Source organism: Cryptomeria japonica, chromosome 2 (assembly GCF_030272615.1).
Source record: "Cryptomeria japonica chromosome 2, Sugi_1.0, whole genome shotgun sequence".
Classification (NCBI taxonomy): domain Eukaryota; kingdom Viridiplantae; phylum Streptophyta; class Pinopsida; order Cupressales; family Cupressaceae; genus Cryptomeria; species Cryptomeria japonica.
In genome coordinates this window covers 507,295,459-507,313,525 of record NC_081406.1, presented here as the reverse complement: position 1 = coordinate 507,313,525, position 18,067 = coordinate 507,295,459, and the positions used below count along the sequence as shown (strand labels likewise).

The following is an 18,067-nucleotide window of genomic DNA, read 5'->3' as shown; positions in this document are numbered from 1 at the left end:
AAAATGAGTGAGGGTATATATAGCATCCTCAAATACAATGAATGGCCCAGATCGAAAGAAGATCAATGGCTAATATTTTCACACCTAGACCCTAATTAGGGTTTGTTACAAAAAGGTCCCCATTTAGATGAACATTATTAAATGCATAGCCAAACATTTAATTGGCACAAAAATCGAGGAAACATAGACCAATAGGAATTAAGCTGCCACATCATCCTATAACAACTTTTCATCTAGAACCTTGTTCCCTTTCCTATGCTCTTTCTTAGCATATCCAACGAATCTGGACACAATTCCTTCAATCTCAACAATGGGAATCTTAGGAAGATTCTTCATTCGTTCTTCCAAGTGAATGACCTGATCAAAAGCAGTGAGAAGAGCTATCTCCCATCCAGGTTCAAGTTCTTTGATCTTCTCAATCAGGAGCATGGTAGCGAACATCAGATCTCGTTGCTCATCTGTGATGACGTTCTCCTCTTTGCAAAAGATGACCCTGACTCTCTCCTCCAACTCTTGGATGTCCACATCTGTCTCAATCTCGATCCGCCTGCCAAGAATGGTACACAATACTTCAAACACTTTATCTTGAATTGGATGGATGATACCTTCAACTTGACTGCATTTGGTGCTGATGTCCTCAAAAAGGACCTCTTTCATCTGGAGCAAAGCTGACCATTGTAGGAAGTTATGAGTTCCTCCATCCATTATCTTTTCTTGTGCCAGGATCCGTCTTGGTGTTTGCCTTATTACTTGCAGGACAGGAATGATAACATCTCGAGTGTGAGTGAAAGCGGCTACAGTTATCATTAGATTATGGATACTCTCAAGGACCTAGATAGCTCGATGAATTGTTTTCATCATTCTTGTTCCAAATTCAACGGCTACCGTGTGGGATTTATCAATCCAAGAGCTCATAAGCTGAACCAAGCTCTTGACCCTTTCTGCTTCGCCAACTGATTCAAGAGGAAGTGCTTGTAAAGGAGATACTGCTGGATCCTGACGTCTCAAGGGCTGATTGAGATGACTAAAATAGCCTCTCCAAGCACCGACCTCTCTCTCAAGCTTCCTATTCTTTTCCATTTCTTCCTTAAGTTTGTCTTTAAGTGCTTCAAATGAATCGGCTGCCTCTTCCATTGCTTGTTCAGTAGTGAGTGGACCAAGCTCAAATGTTTCTTAGTCGTACTCATCTGCAAGAATTTCACCTTCATACTTGTCCACTACTGGTGTAGCTATTTGCAATTTCCTGGATCCTGTCTCATCCCTTATCACCTTGGACATCTTTGTGGCCTTCTTCTTTTCCATTACCTCTTGAGAATTTCCTATAAGGTTTTCTAAATCAAATACATCTTCTTCCTCTTCAACCACAATCACTCTTGTCAGTCTCTCTTTTAACCAATCCGAGATGGCAGATCTTGTTTCTCTTACTTGTATTTCTTTAGGTAGTGGTTCATCTTCTCGGAGAGGAGATGTCGCTTCATCATCATCCTTCTCTTCATGTAGCTCATTAGCATCAACTTGGGGAGATTGACTTGATGAATGTTGAGGCGTCTGTCCCTTCTCTGGCTTGTCATTTTGTACCATAGATTCCATAGATTCATCAACTTCAGGTACCATCTTCTCATGACCTTCCCCTTGGCTTGCCTTCTTTTCATGTCGAAAAGATGTGCTTGATGGGTGATCTCAATTGGCCTCTTGCTTCTTCTTGGAAGATTCCCTTTTCTCAGGTTTTTCTTTCCTCTTTGCACCTCTAGGATGGGAAGTGTTCTCACTCACGCTTGCTTCTCTTTCTTCTGTTCTTGCCTCTAAAGTAAAAGTCATTGATACATTCTGCTCCCTCAACTTCTGATGTTGTACATCCACCCATCTGCGAGTACATGATAAAACAGGAGCCATCAAAGCTCTCAAGTCTAAAACCTTGGGCTCATTCCAATCTATCTTCACTCTTTTATCTTCTTTGTCATAGGACGACTGGAGGTATCTGCCATTATCTTGGGCTTGATCAGCTACTCTATAAACTTTGCATTTCCTGATGAAATCTAAAGGTAGCCTGGAATGCATCTTTCTTTTAACCTCTAAATCACTTGGGAGATTCATCCAAAAGTCCTCCACCTGAAACTCATGTTTGTACTTCTTACCGGCTGTCTCCTCCATATAACCGTAAGGATCAAAATTCTCCCGCAAGGCAAAGGATGTGAATGAATACAAAGATAATTCCTTCTCTGCATCTTCCGAGGCTCGAGTGTTAGGACATACCTCAACTGAATTCCCCAATATGATGGGCACGGGAATTCCATTTCCATGCTTGTGTCTGGATGCCTTCGCATAAGCTGCCAACTGTCTGGTCACCTCAAGTAGCACTATCCTGTCTATCGATACCTCGGCAACATGTAGGGAGGTGAAGGACACCCATGAACTCTGATGTATGTAAACTTTTGAAACTGGATGAACCATGCACCATACTTCTTTACAAGTTCTTGTGCATCCAGAGATAGTCGATTATGAATCCCACCTTGCAATATCCTAGTAATGTTCATCGTGAAGGTATCATTGACTAACTTGTAGTCACTTCTAGGCGGATGATGCAAATGAACATAAGAGTCACAAACTCTCACTTCTCCAGGTCCTCTTCCGATCACTCCTCTGTGAGGTAGCCTTGCATACTCAAAACTCCTGATCAAGGCATATATAACATATGAGCTCATGTGGAATGATTTGGTAGGTCTTAGCCTTCTCAACTGCACATCCAAACTATTGCTAATAATTCTGGCCCAATGAAGCATTCCTTTTCCTTGGACTATCACTTGAATGAAGAAGAACATCCACTTTTCGAAGTAGAAGGCTTGAGGAGCCCCTGTAACTCGATTGAGCAAAGTTATCAAATCTCTGTACTCCCCCTGGAAGTCGATCCTATGCGGTGTTTTGGGAATCTTGTTCAGGCGAGGTCGACTTTTGAGCAACCAATTCTTATTGATGAGATTCAGACAGGTGTCGGAATCATCTTCATACATTGACTTGGCTCCTTCTAAGCTTTTGTAAATCATATCTTTATGCTCTGGAAGATGAAGAGCTTCACTTATAGCTTCCTCTGAAAGGTAAGCTAAGGTGTTCCCCTCCTTGGATACGATCGACCTTGACTGTGAGTCATAGTGGCGGGCACACTCGATCATCAGCTCATGACACTTGACTGCTAGAGGGAAAACTACCGTCTTGATGATGCCACTTTCAATTATCTTCTTCGCAATAGGTGATGGCTTGCCAATGTAGGGGACCTCTCGAAACTTCTTCACATTCAAGTTTCCCAAGTTGGTGTCTCCGATATTACTCCATTTGGACACGATCCTGGTCTCCAATTCGTCATTCTTCTGATCTTCCTTGATGAGAGCCGGGCGACTAGTAGATGCCCCTGCCTTTGGACTCGCCATCTTGACACCTACACAACATTTCAAAATTAATCCTTGAGCATTAAGGGGTAGAAAATAAGACTCAAAAGGAAGATTTAAGATATTAATTAGGAAACTTCATGATAAATCTAGCGTTATCATTTCCTAATTAACATATCAACACTTAGACTTTTCTAAAAAAATGTGTCCCAAAAATCATGTCTTGCACAAGGATATTAGGATAATTTCGCCATACCTCCTCTTGAGTACTAAACTCTAAGACCTTTGAAAAATGACACAAGAAAAATGGATTTTGCTAGGCAAAGTTTAAATCATAGCCCTCTCTTGGATGAATTGCACCTCCTCTAGCTTCAAAAAGAATAAACTCCACCTTCCTTATCCTTCAACACTTTAGTAGAAATTCGCTCCTCCAATTTGCTCTCGAATTTCGCACTTAGGAAGGGATGAATGAATGATTAAACTTGAACAAAGCATCCCCATTATATAGAGCGCTCATCCTACTCCCCTCAAGGCCGACTTGGCAAAAAAGGAGTAAAAAAAATAAATAAAATCTCCAAAAAGGGTGGCCGACTTGCAAAATAAAGGCAAAATAATGCCTTGAGCGCTCATTCAATTTTTTATTTAATAAAAATTAATTTTAGATGCCTCCAAAGTAAAATTTTGATTTTTTCAAGGCTTAAAATTAATTTATTAAATGCAAAATGCTTTTAAATTAATGCAAATTTAAATTTAATTTCCCACATGTCTCAAATTTAGCAATTTTGGCGATCTAGTGCAAACTAGAGAATATTAATTTTTTGATCAAGGTCTTGATGAAGCTTGCAAATAATTTCGCCCTGGACCCTCTCCAAGGGTCAGGAGTGAATTTCCAAATTTGATTTTGAATATTTCGTACCTTGACTCTAAAATCTCCCAGAGGATGAATTCATATCCAGTTAAGGTCTTGTATTTCAAATTTTGGTATTTTGCATGAGGAATTTAGGTGGAAATGTGGATTTTACCCTGGGCCCTCTCCAAGGGTCAGGAGCGATTTTTGCATTTTAGGTTGTAATCCACCTTAGCTTCGATTGTTGAACTCTCAATGCAATTTCCAAGATCTATTTCCTTGCATCACCAAGTTACTTCATCAAAAATCTTGAAGGAAATAATGCTTTTAGAGGAATTTCGCCCTAGACCCTCTCCAAGGGTCAGGAGCGATTTTCCCAATTTGGCTCAAAACTGGCATTTTTCAAAGCTCAAAATTTCTTCAAGGCAATCTCAAATAGGTCTCCTCACTGAATTCCAGACTTAGCTCTATCCAACTTTGGAGAAAAAGTGTGATTTTGGTGCTTTTCGCCTTGGACCCTCAGCAAGGGTTAGGAGCGATTTTTTCAAAAAAATCCTCATTTCCTTATCAAAAAACCTCTTCATCAAGCAAGATCATGTTTATATCTCCAAACTAAACAAGAAAATCCTTTTTCCAAGTTTTTTGCCCTGGACCCTCTCCAAGGGTCAGGAACGATTTTGGCAAATTAGGCTCAATCTATCATCATCTTTCGTTGAAACTTTTATCCATTACTAGGCAATGTCTTTCTTCATCCACTCATCCAAATTTGTCTTGTTTCTGCAAGGTAGAATGAGAGGTTTTCAAATTTTCGCCCTGGACCCTCTCCAGGGGTCAAGAGCGATTTTTGTTCCCTGGCTTAGAATCATCAATTCTTCGAGGCAAATCATCATTCATCATGCTTTTGAAGGTCTTTTCTACCTTAGCCTAACCTTGCCTTAGCACAATCTTGAAGGAAATATGTTGGTTTTATGATTTTCGCCCTGGACCCTCTCCAAGGGTCAGGAGCGACTTTTGACTTTTAAGCATATTCCTTCACTCTTTAGGCTTCAAATCAACTCTAAGGCATAACACATCACGTCCTTCACCTATCCAAGCAAGATTTTGTCTTAATTCCAGAAAAAAGGAGAGAACTTTTGGAAATTCGCTCTGGACCCTCAACAAGGGTCAGGAGTGATTTTGATAATTGCCTTCAAAACCTTCACTCTTTACAATCCTCTTTCACTTCAAGGCAATTTAAACATCATTTCAAACTCGTGCCTAGGCTTTGCTTCGCTCAAACTTGGAGGGAAAGGTCCAATTTAGTTTTTTTCGCCCTGGGCCCTCAGCAAGGGTCAGGAGCGATTTTTCCAATTTAACTCGATTGCCTTCTTGTTGGCCATTCAAATTATCTTCAATGGGTAAAACATACCTCCTTTCATCCATTGCAATCATAAAAATCATTTTGACTTTGCAAGAAAAGGTGTTTTTGAGCACTCTTTACAATCCTCTTTCACTTCAAGGCAATTTAAACATCATTTCAAACTCGTGCCTAGGCTTTGCTTCGCTCAAACTTGGAGGGAAAGGTCCAATTTAGGTTTTTTTGCCCTGGGCCCTCAGCAAGGGTCAGGAGCGATTTTTCCAATTTAACTCGATTGCCTTCTTGTTGGCCATTCAAATTATCTTCAATGGGTAAAACATACCTCCTTTCATCCATTCCAATCATAAAAATCATTCTGACTTTGCAAGAAAAGGTGTTTTTGAGAATTTCGCTATGGGCCTTCAGAGAGGGTCAGGAGCGAATTTTGCAATTGTGACCAAAATGCTTCACTTTTCATCTTAAAACCTCTTTGCTAAGGAAGATTTCATCTTGTAATATGCTATGAATAAGAATTTATGTCCAAGAAAAGTCAAAAAATGTGCTTATAAAGAATTTCGCTCTGGACCCTCAGCAAGGGTTAGGAGCGAAATTACCTTTCCTGAGCAAAACTCCTTCATCTCTTCATCTTCAAACAAGTTTGGAGGCTTCATCGTGTTCATTTCATCATTCATCATGCCTTTGGCATCTCAAATCGACCAAACAAGGCTAGAAATGACTCCAATAAGAATTTTCGCCCTGGACCCTCAGCAAGGGTCAGGAGCGATTTTGAGGTTTTCAACAAGATCCTTCATCATTTCAAGTTAAAACCTTTTCAGGTGGGTAAAGGAAGTTGTTCATTTTCTATTCATGTTCAAAACTTGGTCTTCTTTCACTGCAAAATGAGGAAAATCAAAATTTCGCCCTAGGCCCTCAGCAAGGGTCAGGGGCGATTTTGTCCTTAGTTGCTCAAAGTTCATCATTTTTCATGTCTTCAAACCTTCAATTGCCTCAAGTGATGCCCATTCCTCCTTCTGGGAGACCCTGCACAAAACAAGTTAGCCAAAATCAGTGCCAAGTAAGCTTAAACAACATTTTCGCCCTAGGCCCTCAGCAAGGGTCGGGAGCGAATTTCTCATTTTAGGCCAAACTGCTCAGAATTTAATTCTCAAACCACCTCACAAGGCAAAGTCAGGTCGTTTTCAAGGCCAGGAATCAGTTAGCAAATCCATCAAAAAACAAGGAATTGTGTTTAGGATGAAGTTCGCCCTGGACCCTCAACAAGGGTCAGGAGCGAATTTGGCATTTCAGGCATCATCTTACTTTCCAAAAATTGATCAAAACTTCTCCATGCAAGAACACACAATTTCACCCTCAAACATGTCAACACTTAGTCAAAATTGTGAAGGAAATCCAGTCTACAAGGAATTTCGCCCTAGACCCTCAGCAAGGGTCAGGAGCGATTTTAACATTTTCAAGCTCTTGATCCATTTTATTCCTCATTTAACCTAGCCCACTGGACTCCCTTTCTTCACTGACCCTGCCTAACTGACTCAGACTTGGAAACAAACAGGACTTTATCCTAAAAACCCCTATTCAATCCAGACCTAACCTGAGACCTATTTGACTCCCCTAACCTAGCCAATTTGACTCCCCTAAAAGGTTTACCTCATTCCGACAATCTCAATTCTTCAGGGAGACGCTTAACAATTTTCAAAATTTGACTGGACTTAGCTTGAATGATACCAAAAAAAGAACCCTTAAGGATTAGCCCTAGCCCAGACAGACAACCACTCACTCAAAATTCCAAAAAAAGCAGAGAGAAGAACAGACAGAGAGAAAGCAAAACAAAAGCAAAAAGAGGGGGGTCCCCATTCTAATGGGGCGATGTGTGAAATGGTCACAACAAGTACCCACAAAACTCAACCCAAAAAAAAAAAATTCTTAAAAAGAAACAAAAAAAACCCTTTTTTTTCGCTTTTTTTGAAAAAAAATTCTTTTTAAAAGAAAATTTCGGCCTGCATGCCATAAAAAGGCCAAATTTTTTTTTCAAATTTTTTTCTCGATTTGCGTGCCAGGGGCGTACGACCTGGATCTGAGAAAAAAATGCTCCCAGAGGCTCAAAAACCAAAATAGGTCGAATTTTATATGACCATAGGGGTTTTCGGGCCTTCTGAGCACGATGGTGAGGTCTGTTTAGACCCAAAGTGCTCAAAAAAAAAGGTCAAACCCTAGGTACATAAAAAAATCCTGAAACCCCAAATCTGCTTCCAAAGCAAAAAAAGTTCTCAAAACAAGAACAAGCAGCTGCAGATCTGAAGCTCTGATACCATATAGGAGTTGAGAAAATACAACACCACAGGAGCCCAAATAATCTCCGCAAGCTGAAAAACCTGTTACAAGGAGAAGCTAGGAAGCAAATACAAAAAAACAAATACACAAAGAATATGCTCAAAAAGAAAGAGTTCAATATTCACAAAAATATGTAATGTGATTCTTACAATGAAAAGAAAGAACTCAACCTTTAATAGGTCAAGAAACCCTAAAAATGGAAAAACCTAGGCTTGCACATAATAATTAATTAAAATAATTAATTATATGCACCTAATGTTAGCTTAAGTGTAAAAAAATAATTGGGAACTTAAAGAATTAAACAAATAATGTTTAATTAATCAAGTAAAGACCCAATTACTCTAACACCAACTTTGAAATAGGATTTAATAATATATATTAATAATAAAATTAAAATACAAAAGATTAAAACTAACATTTAAATAAAAAAAATGAAATAAAATATAACTAAATTTTAATTAAGTTAATGAATGGTCAAAAGACATGGAATGAAAAGTTGTAACTCCCTCAATCAAGAGATATAAAAGGGAGAAGAGAACCTCATTTGAGAGTGGGAATAATTGGGAATCAGAGGTGCAGATCTAATTTAAATAAAAGTCCAGATCTGATTGTGAGAGGATGTATCCCTTTCCAAGGGTAGAAATAATTAAGAGTTAAACCCTTTCAAAGGGGTGCTGATGGTGAAAGGGTGTGTCTCTTGCCAAGAGGCATTCATGATGAAAGGGTATGACCCCTGCCTCACATTGAGAGATATAAAGGAAAGGAATCAAAGCATCCACTAACATCACCATCGATCAGTCCAGATCAGAACTGTTGTTAGATCACAGTCCATAATATATTTTTATATATATACTTATAGAAGGGGGTTGATTGTATTGTTACCAGTGGCATTATAATAACTAATTGACCGATCAAGTATTGCTAATTATATTGGATGCTAACTAAATGATTAATGAATGTTAAGAAATCATTGAAAGGAGTGTGATTGTTATTATTATTTTTCTGAAAGGTCATGGTTAAGGGAATGCAGCGACCTTTCCAAGGGGTCACTGCCACCAATAGATGTGGATGGAAGTGCACAACTCTCCATCCACCATGGATGGGATAAATACCCCAGCAATCGTGGGAAAAGGGGGGTAAGAAAGTAACACGGGAAGCCTACATTCTGTCACCAATACAATCAGCCAGAGATTCAAACTGTAAGAACTCTGCTATTTCTTTCAGGAAGATAAGATGATTCCCTTCCTAAAACCTTATTGACAGTTAAGGAAGTATAACCTAGGACAGAATAAGAGCCATTTAGGAAGAGGGCCATTACATTGCCACATAGTATTCACGTTTTGAAGAGTCAAATAGCCACATATTTTTACTAGGAGTAGCGGTGAGGCTTCTTTTAGTTTTTCTAATCTACCTACATCATCTTATGTCATTGATGATGATGTTGGTCTTGTTGAAGGCTCATGTGGCGTTGATTACTGATTGTATTATTTTAATATTGAACAATGAATATCTATCATAACATTCAAGTTCAACAAATTGATATCGAAATGGTTTATTGTATTCATAATATTTATGGTACTTTGTTTAGCATATGCATGATATGTAGTATTCTGAACTTATTTAGTGTTTTTAGGTTCCAAATATGTATATATTTATGGTTTCTAAATGTTTTTTTATGCATGTACCCAGCCCTTTTTTGTCTTATTTTCTTTTGCCAAAATAGCACACTGTACCCAAGTTTGATTCCAATTTGGTGACTCCGGTACCAAAAACAAGACAATCATCCATTCATGTGGAGATAAAATACAATTATGCATTTGCCACATGTATCTCAAAACTAGAAAAGAGTAGCATGCTGCCAAAAAACATCTATTCCAGCATGGTATTCAGATATATCTTTTGTCTTTGATCAGATCCTACAGTGCGGCTCAAATGTAAAAGCCTTGAGAGCACTTGACTTAAATATATTACAAATCCTGTCAAACATTGTCCAAAAGTATGAGCTTCGTTGCAAATTATTAAATCAATTTTTTTTGTTTCCATATTTACCATAGAATCAAATGCAGACAGAAGTTCAGATCCTTTTTCTTATGTTTGTTGTCTGGATTAAAATCATAAAAATATTCAACTCACGGAAAAGCCAAACTGCCAAAAAATCATTACAGCAAGGAATAAACAGATGCAGGAAAATTAATTGGATGCCACATACCTTTTCCCAAGAACCTCTATGATATTTGTTGTGAGAGTGCTGCGTTTGTGTTGTTCAAAGGCCACAGATGCTGCCTTCCTCATTAGCACAGAACCCGCAATAGCTCCCAAAATTGCTGGATTTGATGAAAACCTGTAATGTAGTTGAGGAATAGAGTGATTACCTTTTGGTATCCAAGAAATAAAACCCTAGTTTCAATCCAAACATTTGAATATGAGCCACACACCTGAATTTCATATCATTTTTGTCAGATATAGCTCCATATCTTGCCCATGACGAGAACACTGCAACGCTGGAAATTTCACAACAGCATTCATACCGTATTTGTTACTTGCTAGTTGAGAAGTACAAAAATGTTTGCTCCAGACAAATCATAAGCCAGAAGCAAACATGGAGCTCCGTGAAAAAGAATCAAGTTGCTGACTCTGAATCAAGTGAACTTATGACACAAAAATTCCCATGGCCATTGCAACCAAATATTGAGTGAGAAAGAATTAACTATTGCTATATTTCTCAAGCATGCAATGCAATAATACCATTCTCTTAGTATTCCTTTGGCATTCCCTCCATAAGCCCTCATGCTTCATGATTTTTATTGTAAGCCTCTTACAATTTAATTTAACAAAATTATCAAAATATTTTGAGTGCATATAGAAGATCATATTTTTTTATTGAACGGAGCTGGTAATACTGATGACAGTTGAAAGAGAGGAACAGTAGCAAAGATAAGTTTATTTAGCAACATTGTCCAGAAAAAATTCTTAAATGTTTAAATCAGAAATAGGAGGAGACCATCCTAGAAGCTAGCATTTCAGCAAGACATTATCATTTTGTCCAGATACATAATGTTTTATAGGCTAACAGAGGAAAGCTCTATTGTTCTATGAATAACATCAGGTATCAATAATTACAGTTATTTGAAATAGTCTGCCAATAGAGAATGGCAATAATAAATTTTAACGATATTTAAAATATCATCACAACAGAAACCTTGCAAAAGGTATAACTATTAGAAGACAATCCTAGGTTCTTGTATTTAAGCAAGATAATTTCATTATTAATTTGTCCAGAAACTGTGAGTTTAATGTGCAAAAAATTGAGGACTTATGAGATAAAAATGTAACACTTAAAGCTTACAATTTAGACTAACATATTATTTTATTCATGTATAATTTCCTTCAGTAAGCATAGATTGTTCTAGACTATAAACAAACCATAACGGTCACAATTTTAAAAAACAAGTTACTAGAAAATGGAAAGCCCATGAAATAAGTTTGAGTCAACAAAATAAAGAAAAAAAAAACAATAGGCCAATGGAACTCAAAAAACATGTTTGGTTTTGATATATGAATACAAGGACAAAGGGACCAACAAAAACAAGTAACTAATCATTCAAGAAATATAAAACCAAACAAAAAAATGAGGTTTCCATATAGATGAAAGGAAAAGAGAAAGTGTGGTCTTGTTGATGTGTTTTTTATGCACATACAAACACAGAATAAAATACCAAGGTATCTTATCCTCTCTTGAACAAAATCTCTCGGATGCTGAAGATTTGCTTAAGGATCATTCGAAAAGACTCCAAGGTTCTTATATGTGGGGTCTCTACGTGTGGATAAGCTCTGTGGTTTGATGTGATTATGCTAGAATCACAAGGGGACTTACGTTTGATTGCCTAAACGCTTTGATATGCTGGAACTTAAGTCCTAACTACTAACCAAGATAATAAAGAAATAGCAAAAGGTAAAGGGTTCAGAAAGTCTACTCTAAGACCTAGAATGCAAGAAGATAGATGAACGACTAGGTGGAGTCCTACTGGGCTAAGTATCACCATCAAACTGAACAATTTGACACCAGCTTAGTGCAATCTTCTAAGGGAATTTTGACGATGTTCAAATCATCACTATCAAACACTGATCACCATTCAAGTTAATGCGTAAACAATGGACGCATAACAATTTGAAGTTAAGCTCATTCAATGCCAGTTGACCACGCAGGGCGCACTTACAATCAGTAAGAGGCTAGTGGTATGGACTAGGCGGATTCCACATGAGTGCATTCAACAATTTTCTCCATTCAATCTAATTATCTACCATCTAATATGAAGATCCAACAAGAAACCATCCATATTGCAAAAAAAAAAAACACATTTCACCATAACTTCAATGAAAATAGAGTTCATTTACAACTTAGGCAACATTTTTTTGCCTTCTCCTCCTACTCTACTCTAATTGCTATTCTATTTGCTATTTCTTTTCTACTAGCTATTCACTATTGACTATTAGCTATTCTAACCTCTATTCATTATTAACCCTTTACAAATGAAGAGCCAGAGCTTTATATAGAGAGCTCATTACAATTCAATGGCTCAGATTGATTTACAATCAATGGCTAGGATTACAAGATGGAAACCCTAATTAGGGTTTGTTACAACAAACTCCTCTAGCCAATGATAGAATTACATTTAATGCATGAGAACCAATAGGAAACAGGGGTAGGTACATCGGAGTTTGTGCCTTCACGTATAAGCATGGTTTGCTGAATCTGGACATGCTGATGTGGACCTATCTGACTGGAGGAACAGTGACTGGGATGCCACCTTGTCTGGTACTTGCTTTGTGATGACCTTGGTCGATCCTCCATCGTCTTTTATGTGCTTGAGGAATGATGTACCCTTCCTTGACTCTCTTGTGTTTGATGATCAACATTCCTTCTTCTTTGGAAGCTCATCTCGCCTTGAAATGTTTGTATGATCCTTCTTTTGATATCTTGTGATTTCTCTATACGATGGAATCAGTACTTTGAGGATATCTTGCTCTATTGCTTGCAATTGTTGATCATTCTAAGTCCTTTCACCCTAGCAGCACCTTGGGTCTCCTTCCATGCATTTAAGGTGTCCTAATGATGATGAGGTTTGAAGAGGCCGTCCTTGTCCTTGCCTAATTTCCTTCCAACTTGGTCTTGTAGATCTGCAAAACAAACAAAAGATGGTGTTAAGTATACATGAAGTTTGCATCTTTGGATAATTGAATTAACATAAAAGAACCCCTTGTGAGAACATGGGACAAGACTTTAAGGAAATTTGCTCTAAAGGTGTAGCAAGGTACATGCCATTATTGAAATTTGCTTTGGTCCTCTAGTGAAGTACATGACCCTCTAAGAAAATTCGCTCTTGTACCTTTGGAAGGGTCAAGAGCGAATTTGTCAAGTTTGCACAGATTCTTTGCTTTTCTATCACTTAACTCTTTGCAATTCACTTTGAAGGCGTGGATAGATTAACCTTCCCTCAATCACACCATGGGAACAAGGTTTATGATGCAAATTAGGAGCAAGAAGGGAGATCTAAGGAAATTTGCTCTTGTACCTTTGGAAGGGACAGGAGCAAACTTAGTGCTCTAGCTCGAATTCTCCAATCTACCTCAAGTCTTCACATTCAAGCTTCATGTCCTTGCTCTTCAACTTTGCTTAGAACAAAATCTTTTCAATGCTTCGGGTGAAAAAGGGGGTCCTTTGAAGAATTTCACTCCTGTACCTTTGGAAGGGTCAGGAGCGAATTTGGCAATTTTGGTCAAATTCCTAACTCTTTCATCATTCCATTTCGTTTCAATGTCCTTCAAAGGCATGCACAAATCAACTTTCATTCAATCTAGGCGTGGAAACAAGGACTTTAATCCATGCTAGAAGGAAGAGAGGGTTCTAGGGAAATTCGCCCCTGTACCCTTGGAAGGGTCAGGAGCGAATTTAGCATTTTGCTCAATTCTTTTTTCCTCATCAAAATCAAGTCATTTGCCTTTAAAATTGCTTAGGAATTGGTTGGTTCAAGGGTTTGAGCAAGGTACAAGGTCTCTTGAAGAAGTTCGCTCTGGACCCTTTGGAAGGGTCAGGAGCGAATTTCCTCCTTTGAGCTCAATTCACACTCCTTTTCACTTCGCTTTATCTTAGACTTGACCTTTGAATCCTTTTCTTGCCATGCTCAAGTCAATTTGCTCTTACTATTGCTCAAAATGACAACCATTCAATGTCTTTAGTGAGGAATTAGGTCCTTTGTAGGATTTCGCTTTGGTACCTTCGGAAGGGTCAGGAGCGAATTTCTTAATTCAGCTCTCATTTCTTTCATTCCACCTTAGACTTGTCTTTCCAATTAAGATCCTGCTAATTTGCCCTCAAATTTGCTCCAAGCGGGATCCATTCAATGTTCTAGGTGAAGAGTTAGGTCTACTCAAGAATTTCACTTTGGTACCTTTGGAAGGGTCAGGACCCTCTAGGAAAATTCACTCTTGTACCTTTGGAAGGGTCGACCGAATTTGACCTTTAAGCCTCAAATTCTCAATTTCGTCATGTTCCAAGTGCATTTAACTTCTTCAATTCACTTTCAAAGAATTAACATTCTTTCATTTACATCATGGGGGCAAGGTTTATGGTCTAAACCAGAGATCCGTGACTCGCAGCGAGTCACGCGAGTCAGCGGGGCGGGTGACCCCTGTCGGGTCACGGTGACCCTGACTTGAGCTCGAACGGGTCAAGGGGCATGACTCGCCTGACTCACCAAGTCAACGAGTCACTCCCTAACTCACCAAGTTCGAGGGTCGTGACCCGGCCGGTGTCACTTAAAAAAGTGCAGTCAAAAAAACATAACATTTTTTAATGTTTTTTTTAATATTCAGTAGTACAACGGATGGGCACTAATACCACATCTACACTCCTCGAGATGGATGCATTTAATAATACAGTAGGGGCGATCTTTGCCAGCCAAATGTGCAAAGGGGGTCGGACAAAATTGCAACCAAGTAGAAAATTCTAAAGTTTATGACTTATGCATTTTAATTTTTCATTTTATAATCTACCTTTAAAGTTGGAAATGAGACTAATGTTTTTTTCTTTTCCTTATCTCAAATAGATGGTGGCAAATGTTTGGGCCTTCAACCCCAAACCTTCAAAAAATTGCCATCCGTATATTGAGCCAGCCATGCAGCGCTTCTGGATGTGAGCGCAACTAGAGCATGTTCGAGCACATCCACTTGAAGAGGCGAAATAGATTGTCTGTGGAGAGGTTGAATGATCTAGTCTTTGTTCATTACAAACTCCGTCTCAGGACCAGACATATTTTGGACGCTGACTCCTCTCCGATCACTCTAGAGGAAGTCAATCCCGAGTCTGATTAGCTCATTGAGTCCACCGATCTAGTCTTCACTGATGAGGACCTTGAGTGGGTTGACCAGGCAGATAGATAGGCTGAGGCTGTGGCTATGGCAGAGGAGGAGGATAGAGCATGATCGGGCACAACACCTATGGCTACTCAGTCATCCAGGACCTACCTTAGATGCCTTTCTAGGAGGCAGATAGATGAGGCTGAGCCTGAGCCTAAGTCTGAGCCATAGACTTTTTTTGTTTACACTTTACAATTACATATATGTTTGGGAACATTTGAAGTCATGGATTTTATATACATTGGACAATATTTATAACTCTATATATCCATGTTTTCTAATTCCTTCAGCTACAATTTACATTTCTACGCATGTGATGGATGTATGTTTATGTATGTGATCAAATTAGCTTTTATTTGATGATGTTATAGTGTCTTTAAGCTTAATTCAATAATGGGTGTATGAAACAAGTTTTAAATCATTAAAAATCTCTAAATTTCAAGGGTTTTCTTATTTTGCCGAGTCGTTGCCAAGTCATTGCCGAGTCAGAGCCGAGTCCGAGTCTGGGAACTTTCGTCTAAACTAGGTGCAAGGGAGGATCTTAGGGAATTCGCTCGTCCCTTTGGAAGGGTCATGAGTGAATTTGAGAGATTAGTCTTAGATATCATTCAAACATTCATTCTTCACCCTCATTCACGTTGTTCTCGCCTTAGACCAAATTAAGAAGTCACTTTTAGGGGTTCACTTGCTCAAAATGCTTGATTAAAAACAAGTCTTGACAATTTCGCTTATGTACCTTAGAGAGGTAGTGTTGATGTGTTTTTTATGCACATAACAATACAAAATAAATTACCAAGATAATTTACCCTCTCTTGAACAAAATCACCTCAAATGCTAAGAATGAGATCAACTAAAATGATTCCAAGGTTTCTACATGTCAGGTCTTGACGAGTGGGTAACTCAATGGTCGATGTGAATTGCTGTGTTTCACTTGGGGACTTACGCAAATGTTTGGATTATCATGAATGATGCAGAATAGGTGTGCTGACAACTTAAGATTTATCAATATGGCTCTGGATTTACTTCTTACTAAAAAATGGGCAAAAGGAATAGGGTTCAGGAAGTCTATTCTAAGCCTAGGAATGTAGGAAATGATGAATGGATCTGGTGGAATCAAACCAGGCAAGGTCTCACAATCAGGTATTGACACAAGCTTAGTGCAATCGTCTAGGGTATACTTAAAGATTTTCAAGCTATCACCATCAAACGTTGACACCATCCAGGTTGATGCTTGTCAAAGGAAGCGTCGTAGTTGAAGTTATGCTTACTCAAATTCCAGTTGACCACACAAGGCGCACTTACCAGCGGCAAGAGGCTAGTGGTATGGATTAAGGATTCCACAAAAATGAATTCAACAAATCTTCCACTCAATCTAACATACATGAAAATAAATTCTAATCTAACTTGGAGGAATTGAGAACCATGAATGCAAATACAACACTTGAAGAGCAAAATCACCAACAATTGAACAATGATTAGGATTCAAATAGCTGTAGCATATAGCAACAATTCTACAAAAACTCTCTTACAAATGAGAGACAAGGAGGCATATATAGAGTCTCTTACAAAATGGATGGCCAAGATTGATCTAAGATCAACAGCCGAGATCATGCCAACAAAACCCTAGAATTGCCCTAATTAGGGTTACATCAAAAATGGTGCCACCAACATATGGCCCAATGAAAAGATACCTAGTCATCAAATAGGGAATCTTCTAGAAGATTCCTCCCTACATCTCTCTCTCTCCTAGCATACTCCAAGAATCAAGCCAATACTGAATCTAACTGCATGGAAATGTTAGGCAAGGTATCCTGTTGTAAATCAATCACGTCCAGTGAATCCGAGCAAGCATTCAAAGTGTTCTCCCATTCTGGCATGAGCTTTTGCAAACTATGAACATGAATCAACAAAAAGACCAAGTCATCTATCTGACTCTTCTTCAAAGAGTCCAACTGGCAAAAATACATAAATTTCATCTTGTCTCTTAATTCGGCTAAGTGTAAACCACTAGCATCACTAACGTCAACGCCCAATAATTCTTCAATCGAGGCAAGGATCTTCATCTGAATGTCCTGAATTAATCCTTCCATCTCCATACAACTCGACTAGGTGTTCTCATAAGTTGATTTCTTCACGGCTAATGAACAATACCAGCCATGGAAATCGTATCTGTCTCCACTATGCACAATGTTCTCGCTGACCAAGGTGGAATTAGGAACCTTCTTCAAAGCCTGGAGGCGTGGAATAGTCTTCTCTTGGATAGGTCGGAATTCTTCCCAAACTCCCTCCAAATACTAGATTCTGAATACGAGCCCTGTTGTCCTATCATATGCATGGACAAACTGAGTAAGGAAATCATCTACCTGCTTTATTGTGCTCTCAATCCACTTTTCCACCTCCGGGTGTGTACCTCTCGCTACCTCACAGTGTGAATGTATTCCATGGTCAACGGCAATAGGGGAAATAAGGGTGGGATCTCCACGCCTAGTCCCTGCAATATACTCTTTGAGTCTAATATTCTCTTCTCTGTACCTTTCTTTCTCCGCAACCTCTCTGCCTAACCTCGCATTGATTGCTTGGAGGTTTTCACCAATCTCCTGGAATTCCTGCTTTCTAGATGTACGACCAAGGGCAACTGAAGTGATCTGGAAATCCATAGGAGTAGCAATGTTAGGTGTCATGCCTGCAATAGGAACAGCAATCTGCGCAATCCGCATTCCTGTCTCATCTCTAGCTATG

At 38.7% G+C, this 18,067-nt stretch overlaps 1 protein-coding gene across 11 annotated transcripts in view; it reads right to left on the bottom strand.

Annotated features, from left to right (window-relative positions):
- The window catches only part of LOC131069533 (ATP-dependent (S)-NAD(P)H-hydrate dehydratase), a 126,365-nt gene that overhangs the window by 19,466 nt on the left and 88,832 nt on the right, over positions 1–18,067 (bottom strand). For 9 of the 11 annotated variants that reach the window (XM_058005015.2, XM_058005018.2, XM_058005012.2 and 6 more), the window contains exons 10-11: positions 10,348–10,413; positions 10,122–10,253 (exon numbers count right to left, since the gene is read on the bottom strand). The exons of 1 other annotated variant lie outside the window; for it this stretch is intronic. In XM_058005015.2, coding sequence (XP_057860998.1) covers positions 10,122–10,253; positions 10,348–10,413 — 198 coding nt within the window. Of the gene's footprint in view, positions 1–9,675; positions 9,889–10,121; positions 10,254–10,347; positions 10,414–18,067 lie in introns of those variants that run through there. One more of the 11 variants, XM_058005010.2, reaches the window with a different exon arrangement.